At 50.6% G+C, this 24199-nt stretch overlaps 1 protein-coding gene across 5 annotated transcripts in view; it reads left to right on the top strand.

The window, feature by feature from the left end:
* GALR1 (galanin receptor 1) overlaps window positions 1-24199 on the top strand; it is a 179812-nt gene that overhangs the window by 53479 nt on the left and 102134 nt on the right. For 3 of the 5 annotated variants that reach the window (XR_010836925.1, XR_010836929.1, XR_010836930.1), the window contains one exon: window positions 11049-11114. The exons of 1 other annotated variant lie outside the window; for it this stretch is intronic. Coding sequence is in view for 1 of the 4 variants with exons in the window: in XM_059040050.2 (XP_058896033.1) it covers window positions 6212-6877; window positions 11049-11114; window positions 16968-17285 (1050 nt within the window). In the remaining 3 variants the exon portion in view is untranslated. Of the gene's footprint in view, window positions 1-6211; window positions 6878-11048; window positions 11115-16967; window positions 17739-24199 lie in introns of those variants that run through there. One more of the 5 variants, XM_059040050.2, reaches the window with a different exon arrangement.

Below are 24199 nucleotides of genomic sequence, written 5' to 3'. Positions count from 1 at the left end.
TTTAAGTGTAAGGTTTAAGGATTCCCTTGGTGAAGTTAACTTTCTACAGATACTGGGGACAAAGTTGGAGGAACTTTCCCAGAGGCCCATATACATAACCTGCTTTCTGGGTCGCTAATTTCACTAAGTGGAGTCTGGCAGATGGTCTGTCTGCTCTTAATGAGTGGGGGTGTGTCTATTAATTCTGCACCCTGGAATCTCACACACACAGCTAGGACCTCTCGATTCACGTGAAGACGGACTGGGGTTTTAGTCTCTGTTTGGAAACAAGGACCTCACCTTTACAGGTCGAGGTACTGAACTTGTGTTCCCACGTGCGCCCCCTGTTAGGAGGCCCGCTGAGGGTGAGCTGGGTTTGGCAATTTCTGAAAATAAGACAACAGTGAAGTTTGATGGACTCTTCCTTTTACAGACGATTTCTCTGTAGCAGGCAATGCTGTTTGACAGCATTTTATCCACAGAACTCCTTTCCAAATTGGAGTCAATCCTCTCAAGCCCTGCCACTGTTTTATCAACTAAATTTGTGGAATATTCTAAATCCTTTGCTGTCATTTCAACAATCTTCACGGCATCTTCACCAGCAGAGACTCCACCTCAGGAAATCACTTTGCTCATCCGTAAGAAGCAACTCCACATCCATTAAAGTTTTATCATGAGATGTCAGAAATTCAGTCCCATCTTCAGGCTCCACTTCTAATTCTAGTTCTCTTGCGTTTCCACCACATCTGCAGTTGCTTCCTCCACTGAAGTCTTGAGTCCCTCACAGTCATCCATGAGGGTTGGAAACAACTTCTTCCAAACTCCTGTTGATGTTGCTGTTTGGACCTCTTGCCATGAATCATGAATGTTCTCAATAGTGAATCCTTTCCAGAAAGTTTTCAATTTATTTTGCCCAGATCCATCAGAAGAACTACTATCTCTGGCAGCTATAGCCTTACAAAATGTATGTCTTACATAATTCTACTTGCAAGTTGAAACTACTCCTTGGTCCATGGGCTGCAGAATGGACGTTGTGTTTGCAGGCATGAGAACAACATTCATCTCACTGTACATCTCCATCAGAGCTCCTGGGTGACCATGTGCCTTTGTCAATGAGCAGTCATACTTTGAAAGGAGTCTTATTTTCTGAGCAGTAGGTCTTAACAGTGGGCTTAAAATAAACCACGTAAACCATGTCGTAAGTGGACGTGTGGTCATCAGGCTTTGTGGTTCCATTTATAGAGCACAGGCACAGTAGGTTGAGAACCATTCCTAAGGGTCCTAGGGTTACTGGAATGGCAAACGAGCATTGGCTTCAACGTCAAGTCACCAGCTGCAGTAGCCCCTAACAAGAGTCAGCCTGACCTTTGAAGCTTTGAAGCCAGGCATTGACTTCTCCTCTCTAGCTATGAGAGTCCTGGATTGCATCTTCTTCCAGTAGAAGGCTGTTTCATCTGCACTGAAAAGCTGTCTTTTGGTGCAGCCACCTTCCTGAATTATCTTAGCTAGATCTGGATAACATTTCACCATAGTCGCTGTAACTCAAAATTCTTTATACCTTTCCTAAAGGACGGAATGTCCTTTAGGAAAATAAAATCATGACCGACAGATCCAACTTGGGCTGTTTGAAAGCTTTTCTTCATTTATTCAACAAACAGATCAGGAGAACACAAATTAGCAAGAGCTTGCATATATGAAATAGCCTCTCTTTTGTAGACTCCGCCCCTCTGCACTTTGGATCAGTCAACAGCCACAGCTCCGTTGTAGACATTTGGCAAAGTACCAAAGCTTAGAAGCTTCCAGAAATCGTTACCCTGGGCCGAGTCCATGGCAGGCATAACCCGTCACCGTCAGAGTGGATGTCGTTGGTGCTCTCAGCTGATCCACTTCTCAAGGCGTGGATGGGCTCTCTGACCCCGACCCCTGACCCTGGAGTAGGTAAGTGTTAGAGAAACGGACGGAAATCCAGGCCAGGGGAGGACGTTTCTCCTCAGTGCTGGGGTGTCATGTTTTTCCTGATATGAAGGACAGTGTTCTCCCCAGTTGCTTTAACAAAAAGCTTCGAATAGAACAGAAGGGCTAAAGGAACAGGCTGATGAATACACCTGGATAGATGAAATCAATGACACCTTTTAAATGCCGAAATGCAGGGCTCCCCTGGTGGCGCAGTGGTTGAGAGTCTGCCTGCCAAGGCAGGGGACACGGGTTCGAGCCCCGGTCCGGGAGGATCCCACATGCCGCGGAGCAACTCAGCCTGTGCGCCGCAGCTACTGAGCCTGTGCGCCACAACTACTGAGCCCACGTGCCACAACTACTGAAGCCCGTGCGCCTAGAGCCCACGCTCTGAAACGAAAGAAGACACTGCAGTGAGAAGCCCGTGCACCGCAACGAAGTGTAGCCCCTGCTCACCTTAACTAGAGAAGAGCCTGTGCGCGGCAACGGAGACCCAGTGCAGCCAAAAATAAAATAAAATAATTAAACAGGACAAAACACCATTCACTTTAAATACTGAAGTTCAAACTGACTTTAAAGAAGTGAATTAAGGAAGTTCAACATGTATTTCAGAAAGAACAATGTCAAACACACCATAAAGTATCAGTTATAGAAGTGGACGGTGAGGCATTTCCTCAGCGTAATTAGCCAGAAAGCGTTTGTTAGCTACAGTCAAGCACAGGCTTGGTGCGCCCACATCCATGATGCTGCAGAGATCAGCCCCCTCCTCCCTCCCCACCCAGGTGTACTAGCAGCCATGAGTTGGCAAGCAGCTCACTAAGGACACGCACAGTCACCTGAGTTATTTCGAGGATATTTTGCTCGCTTTTGATGAGGTTAAACGAGGAGTTTCAGGACAGCAGTCATGTCATTCAAGGATGCTTTGCTTTCTGCCTCACCTAACTTTTCTGTGTCACAGGACCCAATCCCCTTTCACCCATCCCCTAGACACGCAAATGACTTCTATGTCAAGACCCATGCTTTTCTCATCTTTGATTTTCTGGCAGCATCTAGTACAGTGACTTGTGTTTTACAGGAGGCCTAGAAATGCAGCTTTCATTATGCATTAAAGGACTTTGAAAATTTGTCCATTTGTAAACTTATGATTTGCACACTTTTGGGAGTGTGTATTTATTACAATTCAGTAAGAAATATTTCTTAGAAAAAGCTGCACGGAGAATAATCCTTTTAATTTTTTAAAGTTTTTTAAAAAGTTTGTGGCCTCAGTTCCCTGACCAGGGATTGAACCCATGCCTCCTGCATTGGAAGTGTGGGGTCTTAACGGCTGGACTGCCAGGGAAGTCCTCAGAGTGACCCTCTCTTGATGTAAATGTTCTACATTTCATTCCTAGAGGGAGGATCGTGTGATGGTTTAAGTGGTTTCCTTCAGGGAATGAATGAATCAATGCATTAAAGGAAGAAAAATCATTTACAAAGATGATTCTTAAATCAAATGTTGAGTGGCCTCTCACTATTCTTTGAGCCCGATTTTCTTAGAAATGTTAAGGGGTAAACATAATGATTACCTTAAATGTGAATAAAGAGAAAGAAACAAAGAGATAAAAAATGTAAAAATTAGACATTTTTAATCTGGAAAACAGACCAGAAATAACTGTTTTCAAGCATTGATGCATTTAATTTATATCATCTTTTATATCCTTTTCTCTTTCACATATATCTTGTTTCTCAAATTGAGCATGAATATCTAAGTAGATGAAATGTGTTAGATACAATTCCCATGAAGCAGTGCTGTATCAGACCTTTCTCAGTTGGCAGAACCTGACCTAAAATTCACTTGAAAAAAACCAGGAGTTCATTATCTCATGTGACTGAGAAGTCTTCAGGCATGGCTGGATCCAGCAGCTATAGAGCTGTGGTCTGGGCTCCTCTCTCTCCATCCCTGGGCTTTGCTTTCCTTCATGTTATCTGTGGTCTCAAGGGACTCACTTCCAACGGCAAGAAAGGCAGCTCTCACCCTGTGTACATATCACAGCTTAGAACCCCAGGGGAGGCACAGCCTTTGGAGTCTTCTGACGGGGCCAAGCGTGGACCGTGCTCATTTCTGGAGTCCGGTGAGGATGTCGAGGTATCAATCAGGATTACTATAGGGTGTGAAGGCAGTGTTCCTAGCACCTGCCAGGGATGCTGGCAGATAAAGCCTGTATTCACATCAGCGGTTTTCTACACGATGGGACCTCAGTGCATTACACTCTAGATGGTACTGTCACCCACTACAGCTGCGAGGACAGGCGCAGACCAAATAATCAATAACGGTGTAAAGATCAAGAATATCACATGTGGAGTGGAACTGGTCCAGCCGAGGGCCCCAGGTGGCGGGGCCTGGCGCTCAGGAGCAGGGGGCCTGGTGCCTGAGCCACTGTCGTCTCAGAATCTGAGAGGAGGGTTGCACTGACTCTGCAGCCCAGAGGGGCTGCGGCCACCAGACAGCAGGTGGGACCGCACCCGGCCTCTCCTGGGTCTCGGTGGGTGGAGGGGAGCGGGGGCCCAGCCAGCTCGCACCCTCGCCACGGAGATGCTGGAGGTGAGCAGACAGCTGTCCTGGGGAGCCCCGGCGTGAGCAGAAAGGGCGCCCAGGGCCCACGAAGGCGGAGAAGGAGGCCGTGGCTGCAGGGGGGCTGCGGCCATCTTTCAGCAGAATAGAACTAGCAAATTAGAGTCCAAGAGAAATTAGATACTTCTTACTTCTCGGACTTCCCCAGGCAAAGTGAGCACCTGCCCGAGGGAACGCTGCATGCCGTTCATCTTTCTATTCCCAGAGCCCTCAAGCACTTGTGTCTGGCGCGTAGTGGACACTCCTCAGGAGAGTGCTGGAAGGTACCAGGATTCTCATGGACAAATCATATAAGCATTGCAAATAGAGGAATCAGTTTACCTCTCTAGTTGGGAACCAGCAAGATTATAAGCAAGGATAATGTTTACTAACACTACTACTGTACACTTAAACAGCTCCTCTTTTTTGGGGGGGGGGGCGGATCCACGTTTTACAACAGTAGTATTAAACGTGTTGTCTTCACGAATATTTCACGTCTTCTGTTTATGTCACTCCGAGGAGTGACATAAGGCAAAACTGATCTAAAGTTGGACGATGTAAGCACGACACCTTCCCCTTTCATCTTATCCACATTTATCAAGAAAACTCAAACAGGCCACTCGTTTTTCTTTCCTGCTTATTTGCTCCCTAGCAGCGGGGGAGGAGGGGCGGTTGGGATTAGGGACTTCTAAAAAACTCCAGGTGGCCTCAGGGCCAATCACCGGCTTCTTGGGCTTTATTCCCGGCGCAGGGAGGGCTCTCACCGCCCCCCCGGAGGGCGAGGATGAACGGGGCTGACGGATACCGAGGCCTGCGCGCCGCCGCCTTCCCGCCTCCCCGCCTCCCCGCCCAGCGCGCACGGAGCGCGCTCAGCTTCCCTTGCCGGGGCCGGGGCTGCACGCGGCGTTTGTCGCCTTCGCTGGACGCAGGCAGGTCCGCACCGCGCGGAGGAGAGCGCGCGCGGCCGGTCGTGGCGAGGAGGGTGGGCGGCGACCCATCCCACTGGGATTCGTCCAGTGTCTCCGCGCGGGGGGGCCCCCGGCGGGCGCGGATTTCCGCGGGGCTGTCCTGCCTACGTCTCAGTGGCGACGGAGTGGCCCCCGGCCGATGCCCGCAAAGGCACAGAGCACTCTCCCGTTTGACCAAAAACCGCGAGGGGAGAGAGGCTCCGGCCGGTGGGGAGCCTCGGGGAGCCCTCTCCACGAACCGGGCGGTACGTGGCCGCGCGCCCGGCTGTGTCCCCGGAGCGCCGCGGGAAGGGAGCGGCTCAGAGCAACAGGTGCAGCCCGCAGCCACTCCCGGGACGGGGGAGACGACCTGCAGGGGCTCGGAGTCGGTAAGGCGCGGAGAGCGCTCTCCACCCCCAGGGCTGCACCGGCAGGTCCCTCCTCCCGGGTTCGGGCGGATCAGCGGGCGGTGCCTGGGCCAGGGGGCCCTGCGTTCTCCGGACAAACCGCCCCGGTCCGGGAGGGTCCAGCCCCGGCTCCGGTCCGTGTCCTCTCTCGGCCAGCCCCGTGCAAAAAGACGGTGCCACTAGGCACGGGCGCCCGGGCGCGTGCCCACCAGGGAGGCTCCGGCTCAGAAACTCGCGCGCTGCGTGCCGGGGGCTGGGTCCCCCGGCGCCCCGCGGCGCCTTCCTTCCGCGGCCAGCACCCTTCGCCGGCGCGACCCGGGCGCCCCCCGCGCGCCATGGAGCTGGCGGCCGGGAACCTCAGCGAGGGGAACGCGAGCGGGCCCGAGCCCCCTGCCGCGGAGCCCGGGCCTCTCTTCGGCATCGGCGTGGAGAACTTGATCACGCTGCTGGTGTTCGGCCTGATCTTCGCGCTCGGCGTGCTGGGCAACAGCCTGGTGATCGCGGTGCTGGCGCGCAGCAAGCCGGGCAGGCCGCGCAGCACCACGAACCTGTTCGTCCTCAACCTGAGCGTCGCCGACCTGGCCTACCTGCTCTTCTGCATCCCCTTCCAGGCCACGGTGTACGCCCTGCCCACCTGGGTGCTGGGCGCCTTCGCCTGCAAGTTCGTGCACTACTTCTTCACCGTGTCCATGCTGGTCAGCATCTTCACCCTGGCCGCGATGTCGGTGGACCGCTACGTGGCCATCGTACACTCGCGGCGCTCCTCCGCCCTGCGCGTGTCCCGCAACGCGCTGCTGGGCGTGGGCGTCATCTGGGCGCTGTCCATCGCCATGGCCTCGCCGGTGGCCTACCACCAGCGCCTCTTCCACCGGGACGCCGGCAACCAGACCTTCTGCTGGGAGCAGTGGTCCAGCCAGCGCCACAAGAAGGCCTACGTGGTGTGCACCTTCGTCTTCGGCTACCTGCTGCCCCTCCTCCTCATCTGCTTCTGCTACGCCAAGGTGGGCGCGGGGCGGGCCCGACGGCCCCCAGGCGGCGCCTGCGTCCCCGCACCCCTTCCCGGGCCCCGCAGCGGCCCCGCCCCCGTGCCCTCATTCCCCCGAGTTTTCTGCGGGGACCCCTTCCTGCTCCCCCGGCCTCGGCTTGGGCTCGCGGCTCTGACGCTGCGCGGAAGTTACTGGGAGTTTGGGCGACGCCAGGCGAAGTCTGCAGGTCACTTCCCGGGCGCCCGTCCTCTCGCCCCGGCCCGGGGCCCGGAGGCTGTCCCGGCGGAAGGCGGCGTCCACGCCCACTTGTCCGTAGGTGAAAGCCGCGCCGCGCCTTCAGCCCGCGCGAGGGCCGCCCCACGTGGCCGCAGGGTCCCGGCGAGCGCTCCACCCTCCTGAGCGCGCGCCTTTGCCGGGGGGAGGGGGGGCGTCCGCGCCCCTCCGCTAGCGCTCAGCAGGGCCCGATGGGGAGATTTCCCTGCCCGCGGGGTGCACGGGGTGGGGGGGGCGCGGGCGGGGACCGGCTCTGTGAAGCCGCCGCGTCTGGCGACAGAGCTTTGACTTTCGCCTTCTACACAAGTTGGGCGTTACAGATGCAAGGGGTTAGACGGTATTTCTTCACGGAGCCTTGAGGGAGTCTCCAGAGAACTTGGGATGGAGGGGCTTCCAGCTGCTGTTGGCCCGTTTCAGTCCTTTTAGGAAGGGGTAAGGAACATGAAGTGACTCAGGTGGCAGGTCTGAAGCCCTGCCGCTGAGAGACACACTGTTCACACACCTCTGGTCCCCTGCCCCTGCACCTCCTTATTGGGAAAATGGCCGTTACCTTCCCGGTGCAAAGCCTCCCCCCTCGTAGCTCAGCACAATCACACTCTCTTTCAGTAATAACACACGAGTCTGAAGATATTATACTGATCTGGAAGTCTTGTTGATACTGGAGTAAAAGTATATGCTGGGTAGTCATGAGACGTGACACACCCTCCGCAGACCCATCACCGTGAGAAAAACACTGCTGTAACCACAGTCGCAAATTTCCACCATTTTATCTCCTCTCTCCCCCCGTATCTCTCGTGAGGCCGGGACTCTGGGGCTCTGAATAATCAGATGAGGCAGAACAGCAGTCATTTCTTATATTCAATTCATAGAGTTGTTTTTTTTTCCGCCAGCAGAAATCTTGACTGAAAGCCACCTGGGTTTGTTTTGTTTGTCCCTTGCCCCCACGTCATCTGTGTTGAGTTATAGCTGTTTTGCATGGTAATATTTCTGGATGTGATCTGAAAGCATGTCCTGCATCAAAGGGTTATATATAAAGAGATGGGGAAATTGGCAGCTCACTGCAGCTTAGCTCTCCGGTAAATGGCTGTTTTATTCATTTCATCTTCTGCAAATGCAAATCGAAGCTTGCTTTGCACAGCCCAGTGGTCTCCAGTGTGCGCTATCTCACTTAATCTGCAGGCCACCCGGTGGCTTGGAGCTATTGTGCATATTTTATTGGTAAGGAAAGAGGGTTCTGGAGGAGTGAAGCAGCTGACCCAGATTACGAAGCTGGTAAAGGGTTCAGGGAGGATTTCGGGGCAGGGATTCCCAGTCCCCCAAGAGAGGCGCAGTTGCTGAGGGCCTGTGGGGCATGGACCTTGGGACTAGAGTGGTTCTTACAATATTTGCTTCTTCGTTCATCACGACATGGATTAGACTTGAAGCATATCCTTCCTTCATTTCCCGAAAGTCTTTGGGGAACATAATTGAGGTCTCCTTAATGGAAACGACAAGGTAAATGTCTAGGAATAAATCAGGTTACATTTCTGTCATTTGAGAATTTATACAAGTCACACATAGGGCAAAATTTAAAATTTTTCAAAAATTCAAAAAATACAGGATCATTGGGATATTTTTTATATGGAAATAGTTTGCTTTTAAGCATAACTAGAAATTTCTTTGGAAGTCAAGGTAATATTTGCATATTCATTCCAGGGCTTGAAAAAGTGGGAGTAAGGACTTCCAGTTGCTTTCCTTTGGTTGAGTCATTAAGTGTCTGCCAGGCACTGGAGGATTTTGCTCCTTAAATGTTACATTCAGGACTGATGATTTCCCCAAGGCCCAGGTCTACTTGCCACTGTGAAAACTCACAAAGATCAGAAGGCATCTAAAATCAGAGTTTTCTGTAAACTAAACAAAGGACTTGCATTCCAGACTCGACTTCTGCACTTCTGCGCTTACGGGTATTTAGTGGCAGGTCCTTTGCACCCGATGCTCCTTGGGAAACACAGAATACATGGGCTGGGGGGTGGCTCTGGGCCTTCCTCTGCTGCCATGGAGCTGCTCTTGTCCAGCGCTGGTACCTTACTATCTTCCCTCAGAGGGCGTGCTTGTCCTGGACCCTCCTTGGCCTGACACGAAGATGACCTCTGGGCCTGCCCACTCGCCAAGTTCCCCCACATCCCCAGAGACGTCCGACGCCCAGGATGAGCTTGGCTCAGGTCTGAGTGTGGGGTTTCCTGCACGTGCCCCTAAATGTACAGAAAGACGGAGAAATGCCACCATGACATGGGCATCATCTTGCAAAGAAATGTAATCATAACCCATCGTGCGACCCACGTTTTTCTCCTTCGGTGACAAGTCCTTCATTGGGCTGCATCACAGTTTATCAACGTGGGTTCACAGTGTGGGCCCTCGAAGTGAAACAGCAAAGAGAAACATACTTGGGTGCTTTTCTCCATTGACCGCTCAGCATCACGCCTTAGGCGTTTTGCAGTTACCGAGACGTGATCCCCCCGAGTTTGCGGAAGGAATGAGAAACCCCCTGGGTAGTGTTATGAAGCAGGTAGCATTTGACTTTTCCACGTGGAGTCCTCTCCAGGTGACCCTCTCTGATTTTGTTGTGCTGAGTCTCCTCTTGTCCCTTGCTTTCGGTGACCGGTGTCCGTCCTCCTGTGGTCTTCTGGGAAGGCTGTCCCCAAAGAACCTCTCCAGAACGGTCCTGTCCAGCCCTTTCCTTCCCCTTGAAAGTTCCCCTCATTTGTTCCTGCCAAAGCCTTTCTTCTATCTTTGCCTGAGATTTGATTTTTTATACCCCAGTTTCTGTTGACAGGACGGTAAACTGACCCCATGTGCTGGGGGTGATACCAAATGTCCCCGTAGCAAGTGAAAGGCTTGTCTTGTAGAGGATGCTAAGCCTCTGTAGGAAGGGAGAAGTATCTCGGTAGAGCTGGGAACTTGGAGTCGGAAATTCACGCGCCCCATGATGGCGGCTTGACCTGCATAGGAATCGTGCGGGGCGAATAAGTCCCGTGGCTGCCCGATCAGGGAAGGGCCCTCCGGAGGGGCCGCACCCAGCCGAACGCAGCAGGCTTTCACAGTACGTCCAGTTCCATTCAATTACTCCCGTGCTGCGGTGCTTCGGGGGGACAGAGAGGTGGCTGGAACACTGCTTCCAGGTTTTGGAGAGACTCAGTGAGTAACCGATAGACAGTCTAAAGCCCTTAGTCACCCAGAGCTCATCTTCCTTAGATTTTTCACTCAGATGGGACATAAGAAAGAACTCAACACCAGTGTGGCATATGTACAGCCGTCTGGGCCCTGTTCCGTAGCTTACGTTGTAAATTCTTACGTAGAACCAAAGTGACTGACATCACTTCTCCTGAGTATTACGTTGGCGAGAGAAGACAAAGCTCGTTTCTCTAAGGAAGGAAACCAGTGTCTCCCTGGAGGCCTTCCTGATGGGACATTAATTGTAGAACCTTACTGAATGGCCTCCCAGTCATCAGTGATGCTGGAGGGCAGTCTGTAGTTTTTCCATGTATCTAGGATTTAACATACGGCAGGGAGCTGGGCATTGTTAAAATGTAGACTCTTGGGGGAAAGCAAGGTGGAAGGGAGACCAACAAGGCGCACACACGGGTAGCGGTGTGGCTCTTGCTGGACGAAACCGCCGAGCTCCCTGCTCCAGAACTCTGCCAGCAGGTGCTCCGGCCACGGAAGGCACCTGGGCACCCCTCAGGGTTAGAGGAACCGGTGTCCTTGGCAATTCTGAGTCATCGTGACTCCACCAGCTCATTCACGTGCATTTCAGTTCGAATGACGTATTAAATGATGGTGGTCCCATTTCAGAACGTCACGAAGTGTCAATGCAAAAGGGACAGTGATTTGTGGGGTCTGAGACAAACCGATTTTATCAGTCTCTGTTTTTCAGGTCCTTAATCATTTGCATAAAAAGTTGAAGAACGTGTCCAAGAAGTCAGAGGCATCGAAGAAAAAGGTAATATTCATGGATTTACAGCCCGTGCGCCGTTTCTAGAGCTCAGTTTATGTACACTCGTAGCTCTCCTTGCGCCCCCCCCAGTGCCTGTGACATTTTGGGTCCTGGGTACAGAGACTGGAAATGAGCCTCTTACCGTTAGGCAGAGGGTAGAAACGGGAGGTCAGCTGTCGAGGGTGGCCAGGTGACCGTGCTTGCACGAAAACGTGGATGGAGGTCTCGGGAGGGGAGGAAGGGTGCATTTCCTGGATTCTGAGCCTCTTGAGAAGGTACGTTCCAGGTTGGTTGGGACGGAGTGTCGAGGGGCTGGATCCATAGTTTGCGTGAAACTACAGTCATTTTACTGTGTATTTACCGTCTCTGATGTGATTCCCGAAGGCCCGGTCTTAATAGTCTTTCGAGAGAGTGTTGTTTCAGCCTCTCCCTGAAGCCTCAGACGCAGATGCACTGTTCTTCTCTCTTCCTCCCAGACTTGTTGCGACTTTGGCCCCGAGGGGAGAGAACTAAAGATGGGAGGGGCCTCAGGGGAATTCAGCCCATTTTTAATTGTCTTTCTCATCCCGTGAATTCTGAAATCCAGAAGCTTCTTCTGAACAGTATTACAGCATCTAACATCCCGCAGTTTATCAAACTTCACATTTTGAGGAAAAACTATTTTACAAATGAGGATTAATTTACCTCTTATTCAGATAATATCTATATCATCTCTGATTTTTAGGAAGTAGAATGAAAGTTGATGAGATTATTAGACCATATGATTAGGGAGGAGGAGATTATAACCAGACGTCTCTACCTGCAAATATTACTCGTAACATCTTAAAATACCTTGTTTTTCCTTCTAAATATTTATTATGATCAAAGACACATAATTTGCAGAAATTATAGTTTAATCATATTTGCTTTAAAAACTTCTGCATAAATGAAGTACAGCTCTTCCTGACTTTTCCTTGTTTATAAACAATCATGTGGCTAAAAACACACCTGTTCTCGGAGTCCGTGAAAAGAAATAGCGGAAGTTGGTTAAAAAGCACAAAATTCAGCTTGTATTTGAAGAGGTTAACAGCCTTGGGGAGGGAGGGGGCGTGCTGAACTTCCGCAGAGGTTATGCCCTTGGAACGTGGTACCTGCTTATGATTGATGCCAAAGATTTTCTGCCTCCTGACAGGAAGGAAATAAAACTTCTCTTTAGCATTGGCTGGATCTTATTTGCATGCTACAGTTAGTTTTAGTCTCTATATTTGAAAACTGTTGGAGAGAAATTATGGAGGTTCCAGAGGAGAAAGAGTGATTAAAAGAATGAAAATAGATCTTGGAAGAAACGATTAGAAAAGCTTCTGTTTTACAGTAAAATGATCTGAAGATTACTGATTCGTTTAACATTTACATCGTTTGGTTTTATGTGTATACATGTGTGTATGGGTGTGTGTGTGTGTGTGTACATATATATGTGGGGGTATATATTATATACGTATGTGTGAATGTAATTCTTACCATGGGAGAAGTTCTCAGCATTTGGAGGAGGGAAGCTTTTCTCTTCCATGCTTACAACCTCTGACCCTTAATCACCACTGAACAGATGGCAGATCTCTTTTGATATCTTTGTTTGCACAGAGCAAATAGAGTGTGGTGCTGGGGCGTGTGTGTGTGTGTGTGTGTGTGCGTGTGCGCGCGCACCTGCGTCTAGGCAAAAGGGATGGCACACAGGTGCAGGGGTGGGGTAGGAAGAGGGAAAGGCAGAGAGAGAGGAGGACAAGGAGACGGGAGACAGAGGGGAAAGAGCAGAGGGTCCCGGATGGAAAGCCGGCTTGACTGTCAACCCTGAAGGCGGAGACTGGACTGGCCCCGGGTGATGCGTCCCCGGGTCCTTGCACAGAGAAGTGTGTATACGTGTTCAGTTGCCGGCGGATGACGGGGCGATGTGATGAGATTTTGATCGTTCATTCATTTCGGCTGCGCCCGTTTCCAGCCCCCCTCTCGGTGGCTGAGTAGGGCGCTTTCCTCTGTGCTGTATCCACCCACACAGGGACCCCTCAGTGTTAAGGCTGGTAGCACTCACGGGGCAGAGGGTTATAGGTCTTTCATCACAAACGTGCCCAACAGTTAACCCTGCATGTTTGGAGGAAAATACAAATGAAGAGTGTGATTTCCGTGGCCAGAATAGTAGTAATCATAGTACAGAGCCCTGGGCTTGATTAATGCCAGGCTCTGCTGGACGTAAAGAAACGTTTTCTGGCACGAGGCTGATTAGATACTAAAACGAGATTCTTAAAACAATTTCCAGAAGACTTCCCAGTGGGATAGACCTCCCCACCGAATGGTTCCTTCTAATAAGGAAGTAGATGCGAGGAGGCCCTCTTGGTACCCTCTCAACCACGAGGTTCTTTCAACAGCTGCTCTTTTTTTCCCCTTCTGGCTTGAAGTAATTCAGCAAGCTTTTTGGCTGTCATTTATACAATTTACAACATGTTTTTCATCACTCTCATCTTTCAGTCACTTTTTTCCTCTCTGCCAAGTTCCATTAGACGGATTATGAGTAAAATTCTTTGAAGGAAAAAAACAGATGTCGCAGATGGCTTGCAGAGGAGCCTCTCAGAGGAGGAGGAGAAATTAGTATTTTCCAGATACTTTCAGAGTGAGGAGTGAAAAGAAGGCAGAGGCTAATAAAGCGCCCAACCTCAAGGGTAGGGATTAGTAGAGAGATTTAGCGCGTGACCTTACATGATGACTTCTTCTCTGTCAAACGCTGATCATGGCGGTTCTGTACTCTGCACGGACACCTGGGGAAAGTAGGCGGTGCATCGGGTGCACCTCCATCTGTGATCGAGGCCCGTGATACTGCAAGAAACGAAAACAGCCTCATTCCCCACAGAGGGGACTTGTCTCCTCACCTGCTGACATTTCAAAGGAGAAGAGAGGAAGCAGCTTCTGCGAATCCCACCGAGGAGACGGCGTGGGCCAGCCTAGGCGCTGTCAACATGGAGGAAATACTTTAGCCTTCCACTCGGGGTGGATGAGATGATTTGCTTTTGTGGTGGCTTTTGTGGAATTCTTCACGCACCCGATTGAGATGTTTAGAAAGGCAGGTTCCGGGGCAGCTCCCCAATCCCCGTGACCTATGGAAGCAGAGCCGTGGGGCACGAGGCCTAGATACCAGAATTTTCGCAAAGCTCTGCCCTGCACGATGATGGCGCGCTGATCTGCCGGAAACCCGGGTTTGTGGTTGTTAGCACAACGCCTTCTTTTGACCAGGTCTTGACCTGGAGCTGGCGTATTGCAGCTCTGAGTCGGGTGTTGGAAGCAGTGGTGGCTGCAGGCCCTGTTCTGCAGTGTGGACTTCTTTCCTGCATTCCCTCCCATGTCTTCCCGGTTCCCTGGACCCAGAGGCATCTGCAGCAAGCCTCTGCTGCAAAGGAGACAGAGGAAGAAGCCATGTACCGCCTCTGCCTACACGCAGGGATGGGCTCGCCGTGGCCGTGTGGACGCCTCCAGGGCCGCGGGGCTGAGCGCCAGGGCCCGTGTGCAGGGCACCCACTGCTGTACCAGCTCTGACCGGCTGACTGCCTGTGAAACAGGCAGAAAATAAACAGTGAGCCCTTGCTGACACTAAGCTGGGAGCACATTCTATTAAACTCTTTTGGGAACAGGCTTTCATAAAGGATATAGTTTTTATAAGTAGCGACTGAGTATTCTTTTTTGACTTATTTTGTAACTAATCCGGTCACATTTCAAAGCTACAGGTAGACCAAGAAAAAGAACCTCGTTCATGGTTCTGAAAAGACCAGTGGAACTGCTAAAAATAAAAGGTAGATTTTGAATGGACTTGGGTAAACAGACAGTAACAAACACCCCATAGAAAACATACCATACTGCCCATTGACCTACAGTGAAGCAAAGATACAGTATGGCTCTTATCAGTAAGCTGCCGGGGTGTATTTCTGCCCTAAGCTCGGTACTGAGAAAGAACTTCTTAAAAGGGACAATGAAACAGAATATCCATAGTGTATTTTGTGAAGCACAGAGATCTTCTTATTGTCTTAGAAAGAACAGATGATGTGTTCGGCTCTATTTGTAGGTGTAATTATGTCTAGATGGCTTTTATTAAATCATCTGGGAATGTATCCCACACACTAATGGATAAACAGATGGATAGCAGACAATCCCTTAATACATGTGAGCAGATTGCTTGTTTGCTTTTTGTGTCATGCGGTCGGTGGCTTCAATCTGTATACCTGCCACCCTATAAAAACCTGCCATCGGGTTTGTACCTGAGTTGTTTGAAGTGTGGAAATGGACCAGGCCCCGTCAGGGAATCATCGGGTCGGGTCACCCTCTTCACAGGCCAGGAAAGTGAAGCCCAGGGAGGTGACATCATTTTTCAAAGGTCGTTAACCCGTTTACGGCTGATGTCGGTCCTTGGCTTTTGCGCGATCCGTGCACCTTCTGACGGTGGGCTTAGCTCTCATCTCCAGCGCCCCTGGCCGCGGCGCTTGCCTTGACCTCGACCTGAGGTCTGAGCGCCTCCTCTCCCATGTCTGCCTGGGTTTCCTGGCTTCCAGCCTGTCTCCTGGACAGCGCCCCCGCCCCCTGTGATTCAGCTACAGGGCTGAGCCCACAGACCCGCCCTAGGGCTCTGCGGTCCACACAGCCCTGGGTGCTCAGAGCCGGCGATGCGCCTGCAGCGCTGCCCTTGCCAGGTAGACCTTGTGGGAGGCTGTCTCCCCGAGCGCCAGCTGTTCAGAGCACGGTGTGGGATCGCGTAGGCCGGCCCCGGCTGTAAGTCTGCCTCCCGCCGGGGGCCCAGGCCCTGTCCTAGCCAGGCTGGCTCTCAGTTTCCCCGTCCAGCCCGCGGATCATGGTGCCGTCCGCCCGGATGGGCGGCAGCGGGTGAAGAGCGCACAGCCAGCGGTCAGCCGAGGCGGCCTCTCGGCGCCCCCAGCCCAGCCCTGGTTCTGCTGCCAGGCGGTTGAGCCCGGCTTACAACCTTTCACGGAAGAGACCAGCCGAGGGCTTTTTCTATTTCATAGTTAAAAAGACGTGAATAGCCCAGTGTCTTTTGTTCGAACCCCTAGAGATGGAGCGTTCGGTTCGTTGCACCGCGTCCCGATTCGGTGGTGACGGACCCCAGGAGAGGTGCCCCAAGACCTCGTCGCAGCCCGTTAGGTTTGCAGCCCGGGGCGGGCCCTCCGAGCACATGCGGCGGGGAGACGGGGGCGCGCGCGTGGTGCACGCGAGGGAAGGCTCCCCTCGTGCTGGGGTTCGTGCCCGGGGGAGGTCGTCTCCCATCATCCGCCCAGCAGACCCGCCTCTGATTTCCAGGTGTTTCGCATCTCGGAGCGGCAGGGAAGGGTTGAGACACAAGCACACAGGGAGACAGGCCCCGACACGGCTCTCTAGACCCACCGCGCGTGTTGGGGTCTCTCCGTTGGTCCAGGTTCAACGTGGAGAGATAAACCTCTCTCCCTGTCTGTTGAGGCAACTCTTGGGGGCGGCGTCCGCGCGCTCAGCCGAGCCGCCTCCCTGGGCTCGGGCTGACCGCGCGCCGTGCACCGGGCTGCGAAGTCCCCGTGTTCGATCGGTGTGTTGGTGTTGCTGTTGCCGTGACTCGAGGCACACATGCGTTTCACATACCTGCTGGGATTGCTCCCTGTGGAGGGTCAGGGCCGGTCCTGGGGACGTTTTGAACAAAACTGCTGCACGAAGTGAAGGTTAACTTAACCCAAGGCAGGTACAGTACTCACCCGATGCTGTGAGAATGCACAGAAACCTCCCTCAGGGCAGGGCGTGCTGTAAAAGGCTGGGTTCCTTTCCTGCTGTAATCGATGCTGCTTCGCCTTTCTTTTCCTTCTCCTGTAGACCGCGCAGACGGTGCTGGTGGTGGTCGTGGTGTTCGGGGTCTCCTGGCTGCCTCACCACGTCATCCACCTCTGGGCTGAGTTTGGGGTCTTCCCACTGACGCCCACCTCCTTCCTCTTCCGGATCACCGCCCACTGCCTGGCGTACAGTAATTCCTCCGTGAACCCCATCATTTACGCGTTTCTCTCTGAAAACTTCAGGAAGGCTTATAAGCAGGTGTTCAAGTGCCACGTTCGCAACAAGTCACCTCTTAATGACACTAAAGAAAACAGAAGTCGAATAGACACCCCGCCATCAACCAATTGCACCCACATGTGAAAAAAGATCAGCGCGGTTCTTCGTGCGCCGTTTCCAAACTTGTGGACGAGGCCATAAAAAATACAATGAGGTGTTAAGCCAGGCAGCAGCTTGTTATCTTAACAGCAATTCATGTTATATCAATTACATTCCACCTGTGTTTAAACAGTACTTTGATCTACCTGGAAAATCCCTAGGTCTAGTGAAGATTATTTCTACATTTTCTTTTATTTCTAAATTCTACTCCATAAGCAAAAGAGAAGAAAATAGTTTTATACCTCTTAAGAAATGAAAGTTGAATAGAATTCCCTAGGTTTGTTCAGTTCTTCGTAGGATAAGGAATAAGGACCTAGAAAGATGGCCAGGAATATTTGTGATCTGCATTGTGAAGCACATTTCTTCAGGAAACGTGTTTGTGCTTTAGTTCTTCAATTTTAAGATAAGGGGTAATATTAAAACTGTGTGTTTTAAAATACCATCATGGACACAGTGTTCCCTGAGTTTTATTTCTGCGACCGTTTACGTTGAGACCCTGCTCTTTGATGGAAATAAGTTTAGTGCACATGTCACGTTCGCTCCCAGTTGTAAATAGTGTACAGGGCTTCTGAGTTGTGCGGCATCTGTCTGCGATCGTCAGTTCCATTAAGTTTATCTCAGGAGGTCAGCAGGTGTTGCGGCCAAAACCCTGGGTGTCAGCTGTCAGGATGTCAGTTAAAAGCTATCCTGTGAACTTAGTCTTTATTGAGTTGACTAAAAGAATCAGGGAAAATCACCACCTGCAACTATTCTAATAGTGGAAGCTGTGAATGAGATTATGAGATTATGGACATTAAAATTATATATATATAATATAATATTTTATATATATATATATATATATATATATATATATGTATATATATGGCAAGGTATTAGCTATGCCTGGGATGGAATCTACCCAAAAGAGAGAATTTTTAAAATATCAGTGAAGATGGTGTATAGAAAATAATTTCCATAAATTCAGAACTTAGCAAAAGTCATATGAGATCATTGCCATGCCATGTGAGGGAAGCGTACTAAATGTTTGGTTCAGATAAATTGTGAAGAAAACAAATCTTATGCACGGCTCTACCTAAGGATATCATATCTTGTACAAACAAATGCTTTTTTCATTAAATTTGTAATGATGTCTAATGCACATTTACCCCAAACATCATTCCCTCTGGAAATGTTAATTTGGGGTTCAAATCATCATGACTTGAGTTTCAAATGTAGTTTTTGTGATGATTTCATATTTACAATGAGAAAATAGCATGAAAAGATTAAGTGATCCTATATCAAAATAATTTTCAGACTGTAAGACTTTGATATATTTTAGGACGATACAAAAGCAAGAAGATTGTTTTAAAAAGAAATGTGTGTAATGTACACCTGTGTCAAATCAGGACTTCATGTGAAATACCAAATTTTAGATCAAAAAACCCAACTCGATGTAAGCCTTTGCATGTTAACTTCTCTAGTTCATGAATTTACTTTCAAAACTGTATTCCTCCAGAAAACGGTGTTTACATTTGCAATGGTATAAATAGTTCTCTGGACAGAATAGGAGAAGATTATCAGAGAGGGTGGGAAAGCATGAGCTTTTATGTTTGATGGCCAGGGAAAAAATTATGTATTTGTGCATGTGAGTATTTTTAAGAACAACGTAAGTCCTTTGCACGGAACATTTTTTGCACTTTATTCAAATATAGCAGCAGATACATTTTATCCTGATGATGATACCTCATGTGCTTTGTGGAACCTGAAGCTGCCATTGTAAACGCCGGGACAGTTTCTGGGTGTGTGAACGTACGCAGCCGCACAAAGAGCTGCCTCCTGGTTGCCTTCGGACTTGCGTGGATGACGGCGATTCCCTGCACCATGGCTGTTCTCTTGTTTTCCTCTTCTGTTTTCCACGCACTCAAATGAAGCATTTAAACAAATACAGAAGCTGCTGCTGCTCTCTTCTGAGAAGTGTTGAGAATGGGCTTCGACGCGGTGTATTTACCCTTCTAATGCCTTCGTCCCTCCCAGATGACGTGATCACGGACTTGCGAAAGCCAAGTGTGCCGAGCGTAAAAGCAGATCGCTTCATTTTATAGTCAGAGAGGATATTCTTCCCGCCGTCGTCATTTTAATCAATTCCTCTTGTTCAGAGTTGAGGTTATCTCTTCCTCTAACGGGTATTGTTGCTGATGATGACGTAGGTCCGCAATGATGTAACGCCGTGTAAAGTTTCCCGAGCGACGAGGGGTTGCAGAAGAACTTTCATTGCATCTGCCTACCAGCTGCTTCCTGGGGCTCCGATGTCCTCATGTGGAATCAACGGGACCCATTCAGGGGCCCCGCCCCTTCTTCACTGTATAACCCAGCCCCCTGCCTTCCTCCCAGCAGCCGGGCTAAAGGAGAGACACCCAGTGCGTCTTTTAAGTCCGGCTGCTGGATAAACCTTGTTTTTCAGTGAATTTCAAAGAAAATTGATGCTTTCTCCTTAGATGTGGCTGCCTTAGTGCCCCCAGGGCAGCTGTTACCTTTCTGGGCCTTTTCCTTCCCCATGGGGCCGTGGCTCTGGAATATTTCCAGAGCGGGCACGCATGCTGGCTGTTTCATGTGCATAAGCAACAGCTTCGGCTCCCTGCTGATGGAGATAGGGGCTCCGATGAGGAGACTGTCTTGTCCTGTGTTCCCAGGACGGGTTTAGGTAGTCTGCTGTTCTGAGCACGCATGTGCTCAGCAAGGTGAGGGCTGAGGCCATTTTCTACACTTGATCTTAGCCAAAAGGCCGAGGAGCGATGAGGCCATTTTCTGAATATCTTAGGAAATACTTTTGCTGTAAACGGGATCCTCCCTACTGCGCGCCTCGGGAATCAAAGCATCGTCTTCCCCTCCTCCGGCTCTCCCAACCCCTGTGCTTCTACCCGAACTTGCTTCTAGACAGCGTTCCTCACCCTGGCATATATACCACAGTAAAATTCCTCCTTCACCCCAGGCGTGCCAGTGGAGGGATGTCTGAACTGCGTGAGCCACGCAAGGCTGGAAGCGTCTGTGACTCAACTTCCCACTGGGACCCTGCGGATGACTGCATTTGCTCAGTGTCTCCGATGCGTCGAGATGGTGCAGAAATGATCCCGTGTTAGCTGAGACCCAAGGTCAGACTTCTGGGCAGGAGGGAATCCATTCCCCTTCCACAGATGCCACAGATACCTGTACGATCCCAAGCGCGTGTGTTCAAGCAGCCTTGCGTTGAGTAAAGCAACGTGCTGTTCAGCTTCGTCATGTTCTTGCTTAAAAAGTTATTAAACGTGTGTATAAACCATGTGGTCATGTAAGTTGCGTCAAGGGATCAAGGTGGCTCCTTCTGGAAACTTACCGTCTAAAATGTGTCAATTTCCAACTGCACTGATGACAAATATCTTCCTGGTTTTAAATTCGCAAATGACTTTCGGTTTAAGTAATCATGTCCTTCTTGGCCATTAAAAGACGTTGCATGTTATTTGTCAAGCAGATGTTAATGACTTGTTTGTCTAAGGTCGTGTTTATTTTAAAAGTCTCTGTAGTTAGGGTAGGTGGCCTTAAATGCTGATGGCGATTTGTCTCGGAAAGAAAAAAATTGCAAAATGGACTTGATGTGTGCTGTATTTTAATATTTTCTCTTTTAGAAGTGGAAAGTTGAGCCTGCAGAATGATTTTTAAAGCTTCAGCGTCCTTGCTGTGGGCCATGTGCACGTCAGGCAGGCGTGTCTGGGGGAGCGTGCGCTGCACCGTCTGCATCGCCCAGGATTCTGTTTGTTTACTCGTGAGAGCACCACAGACGGTCCAGAGGGTGGTTTCTTTTCCTCCGTGAGTGTGAGTGACAGGTGCACGCACACCCGCCTCCTGCACCCGGGCCGCCACCCTGGGATTCGGAGGTGGGCAGGTCTGTTCAGCATGGCAAGATCTTCAGGACGTTCACAGGCCCTGGGCACTGCCCACCCCGTGGGTCCCGCACTCACGCTCAGGGCACCTCCTGCTGCCCTAAGAGCGCGGGTTCTGGAGCTCTGTCCTGGGGGCGGCAGTGGAGGTGGGGACATCTCAGGGACGGAGAGTCGGAGGGGAAGGTGGCAAGTAAGTGCTCTACTTTTGTACACCTGGTGAAATACCCTCAGCTGGACTTTCTCTCCCGGTCTGTTTGAACATTGGCCACGTTTGCTGTATTCAGACAGTTGTGCAAGGAGCCGATCCTGTAGCTAAAGCTTTTGGCGTCACTTTGGGGTGGAAAGTCCCATACTTTTCTGTCTTTTTTTAAAAAAATTGAAGTATAGTTGATTTGCAATGTTGTGTTAGTTTCTGGTGTACAGCAAAGCGATTCAGATAGATATATATGTGTGAGATATATATGCTTTTCAGATTGTTTTCCATTATGGTTTATTACAAGATATTGAGTATAGCTCCCTGTGTGCTATACAGTAGGACCTTGTTGTTTATCTGTTTTATATATAGTGGTATGTATATGTTAATCCCAAACTCCTAATTTATCTCCCCACTTTCCCCTTTGGTAACCATACGTTTGTTTTCTATGACTGTGAGTCTGTTTCTGTTCCACAAATAAGCTCCTTTGTGTCATATTTGATTCCATATTTAAGTGATATCATATGATATTCGTCTTTCTCTGTCTGACTTACTTCACTTAGTATGGTAATCTCTAGGTCCCTCCGTGTTGCTGCAGATGGCATTCTTTCATTCTTTTTTATGGCTGAGTAATATTCCATTGTATATATGCGCCACGTCTTCTTTATCCGTTCCTCTGTCGCTGGACATTTAAGTGGCTTCCACGTCTTGGCTATCGAGAATAGTGCTGCTATGAACATGGGGGTGCGTGTGTCTTTTCGAGTTAGAGTTTTCTCTGGATAGATGCCCAGCAGTGGGATTGTAGATCATATGCAAGCCCCATCCTTTTTGCTGGGGAACAGTTTTCTGGAAATCTCCAGGTGTATTGCACAGCCCCCAATTCTCAGCATTTAGAGAAATTACAGGCCACTGGCTACTGGAATAGATTAGACCTGGAATCCACCATTCAGATTCTTAGACTCTTAGGTAGTGGCGATTAGTAAGGTAATTTAGAATTTGGGACGAATTCTGTGGTCTGCTGTAGGTTTTCTTTGGGACACCATGTACTGTAGAACCTTGTTTCAGAAGATGGGATATTGCCTGTTGAAATGGGAACTCTTTATGTGTTCTAAAGACCACAGCGTGTCCAGTAAGCCCATTTTCCCCACTTGATGAGCTTGTTTGGGGCAATCGCGCTAACGTGCCCTCCGGTGTCTGGAAACGCGGATGGTCCCCGTGCTGGCGGAGAAGGAGCTGAGCCTGACATGAGTGTCCTTCCTGGCCTTTCAGCATCAGAGCCCGTGGAGGACAGACCTCCAGGCCTGCAAGGGCAGTGAAGGCAAACCTGGACGGAACAGTGTGTGTCTGTGTGGTGAGGGGCACCCGTGACCACGGAGCGGATGTAGCAAAGGGAGCCTGGGGCTTGGCCACGACTGGGAGGAAGTGTCAGACTCTAAGAAAACATGTAAATGCCCCGCTTCTGTGTGGGACGCGAGGAGCCGGGAAGGCCTTCAGGACGGAGTGGGCTGTGCCAGGGCCCTTAGAGCGTCGCCGGACTGTTGGGGAAATCACAGAGCCTCATCCGGGTGTTGGCCACAGATCCTGTCCTTGGGGCCCCGGCCATCTTCGGGTCCCCTTCAGGACGCTGGCTGGGGAGGGGAGTCGGGAAGGGGGCTGGCGGGGGAGCAGGCTCCAGTCCTCCGCTTCCGTTCAGCCAGAGGAGCTCTGCTCTAGTCTGCCTTCCGATCTCCATGTAACACTTCACCGAGAAGCAAAGACCACTCACCCAAGGACTCTATCACCCGCCCATTGTCTGGGTCGACTCTTCCCGAAGACCCCTTCATTCCCTGCTGCTACGACTCATAGATAGCCTTGTTCATTCTCCCTGCTGCTTCCTTCAGGTCGACCCTTGTTTCTGTGCTTGAGAGCTGAATTTTGTCATCTTTGAGGGGTTCGTGAATGGCCTGCGCCCTACACATCCCATATCTTCTTCTTTTTTTTGGGGGGGGGGCGAGCTGATAACTGTTTCCTGGTTACCCTGGCACCACTCCTCCCTTTACCAGTGAAGTGTCGGAAATGCGAGCGTTAAGAGCAAATCACTTTTCTAAGGGAGCGCAAATGGCCCATTTCTGCATAGAGTCGGAAGGCAGTAGATCGGGTCCACTGGCACAGTGCGTCATGGGGGCCCTCTTTGGGGGGTTGGCTCGGTGAGGCCGCACCTATACGAGCTCAGCTCCTGGGAGTGGCCCTGGTCACTTCTGAGAGGTTCTGACTCAGTGGACGGTGGGAGGGCTCAGGCGGCTGGGCTCTGCCTGTGGCTGCAGGGGGTCCCCTGGGCCCGCTTCATCAGGCTGTGCTGGTCCCCTTCCCTGACCTGCTCCACCTCCTAATCGCATGCATTTCTCTGAGGAGATGCCACCAGCCCTGGGCTAAAACGTTCTGGTCTGTCGTGAGTGAAGACGAAGTATGGGTGGAACTTCGGGACACAGAAGAACCCTAAGTGGGAGATTCGTCCTTCACCTGGCATCGTAGGTACCACTCGTTGAGCAAGGCCTCCACGTAGAAACAGCAAAGATCCAAGAAAGCAGAGGTGGATGGGCGTCACGTTGATTTCCAGTGGAAATCTCCACATCTTGTTACAAAGAAAAGAAAAATCGGCACAAGCAGGCTGTGTTGGTACATTTGGTCAGCGCCACCTAGCTTTGACTCTGAGAAAATACTGTTTAAAATGGAAAGCGTGTCTGTTTTCTTCTAAAGAGACTGTTGCTGGTACGTGGAACTGGCTAAAAAATCGATTGCAGTGCTGCAGCTCAGGTCAGCAAACATGAAAT

This window comes from Kogia breviceps, chromosome 15, assembly GCF_026419965.1.
Source record: "Kogia breviceps isolate mKogBre1 chromosome 15, mKogBre1 haplotype 1, whole genome shotgun sequence".
Classification (NCBI taxonomy): domain Eukaryota; kingdom Metazoa; phylum Chordata; class Mammalia; order Artiodactyla; family Physeteridae; genus Kogia; species Kogia breviceps.
This window is presented reverse-complemented; position numbering and strand designations above follow the sequence as displayed.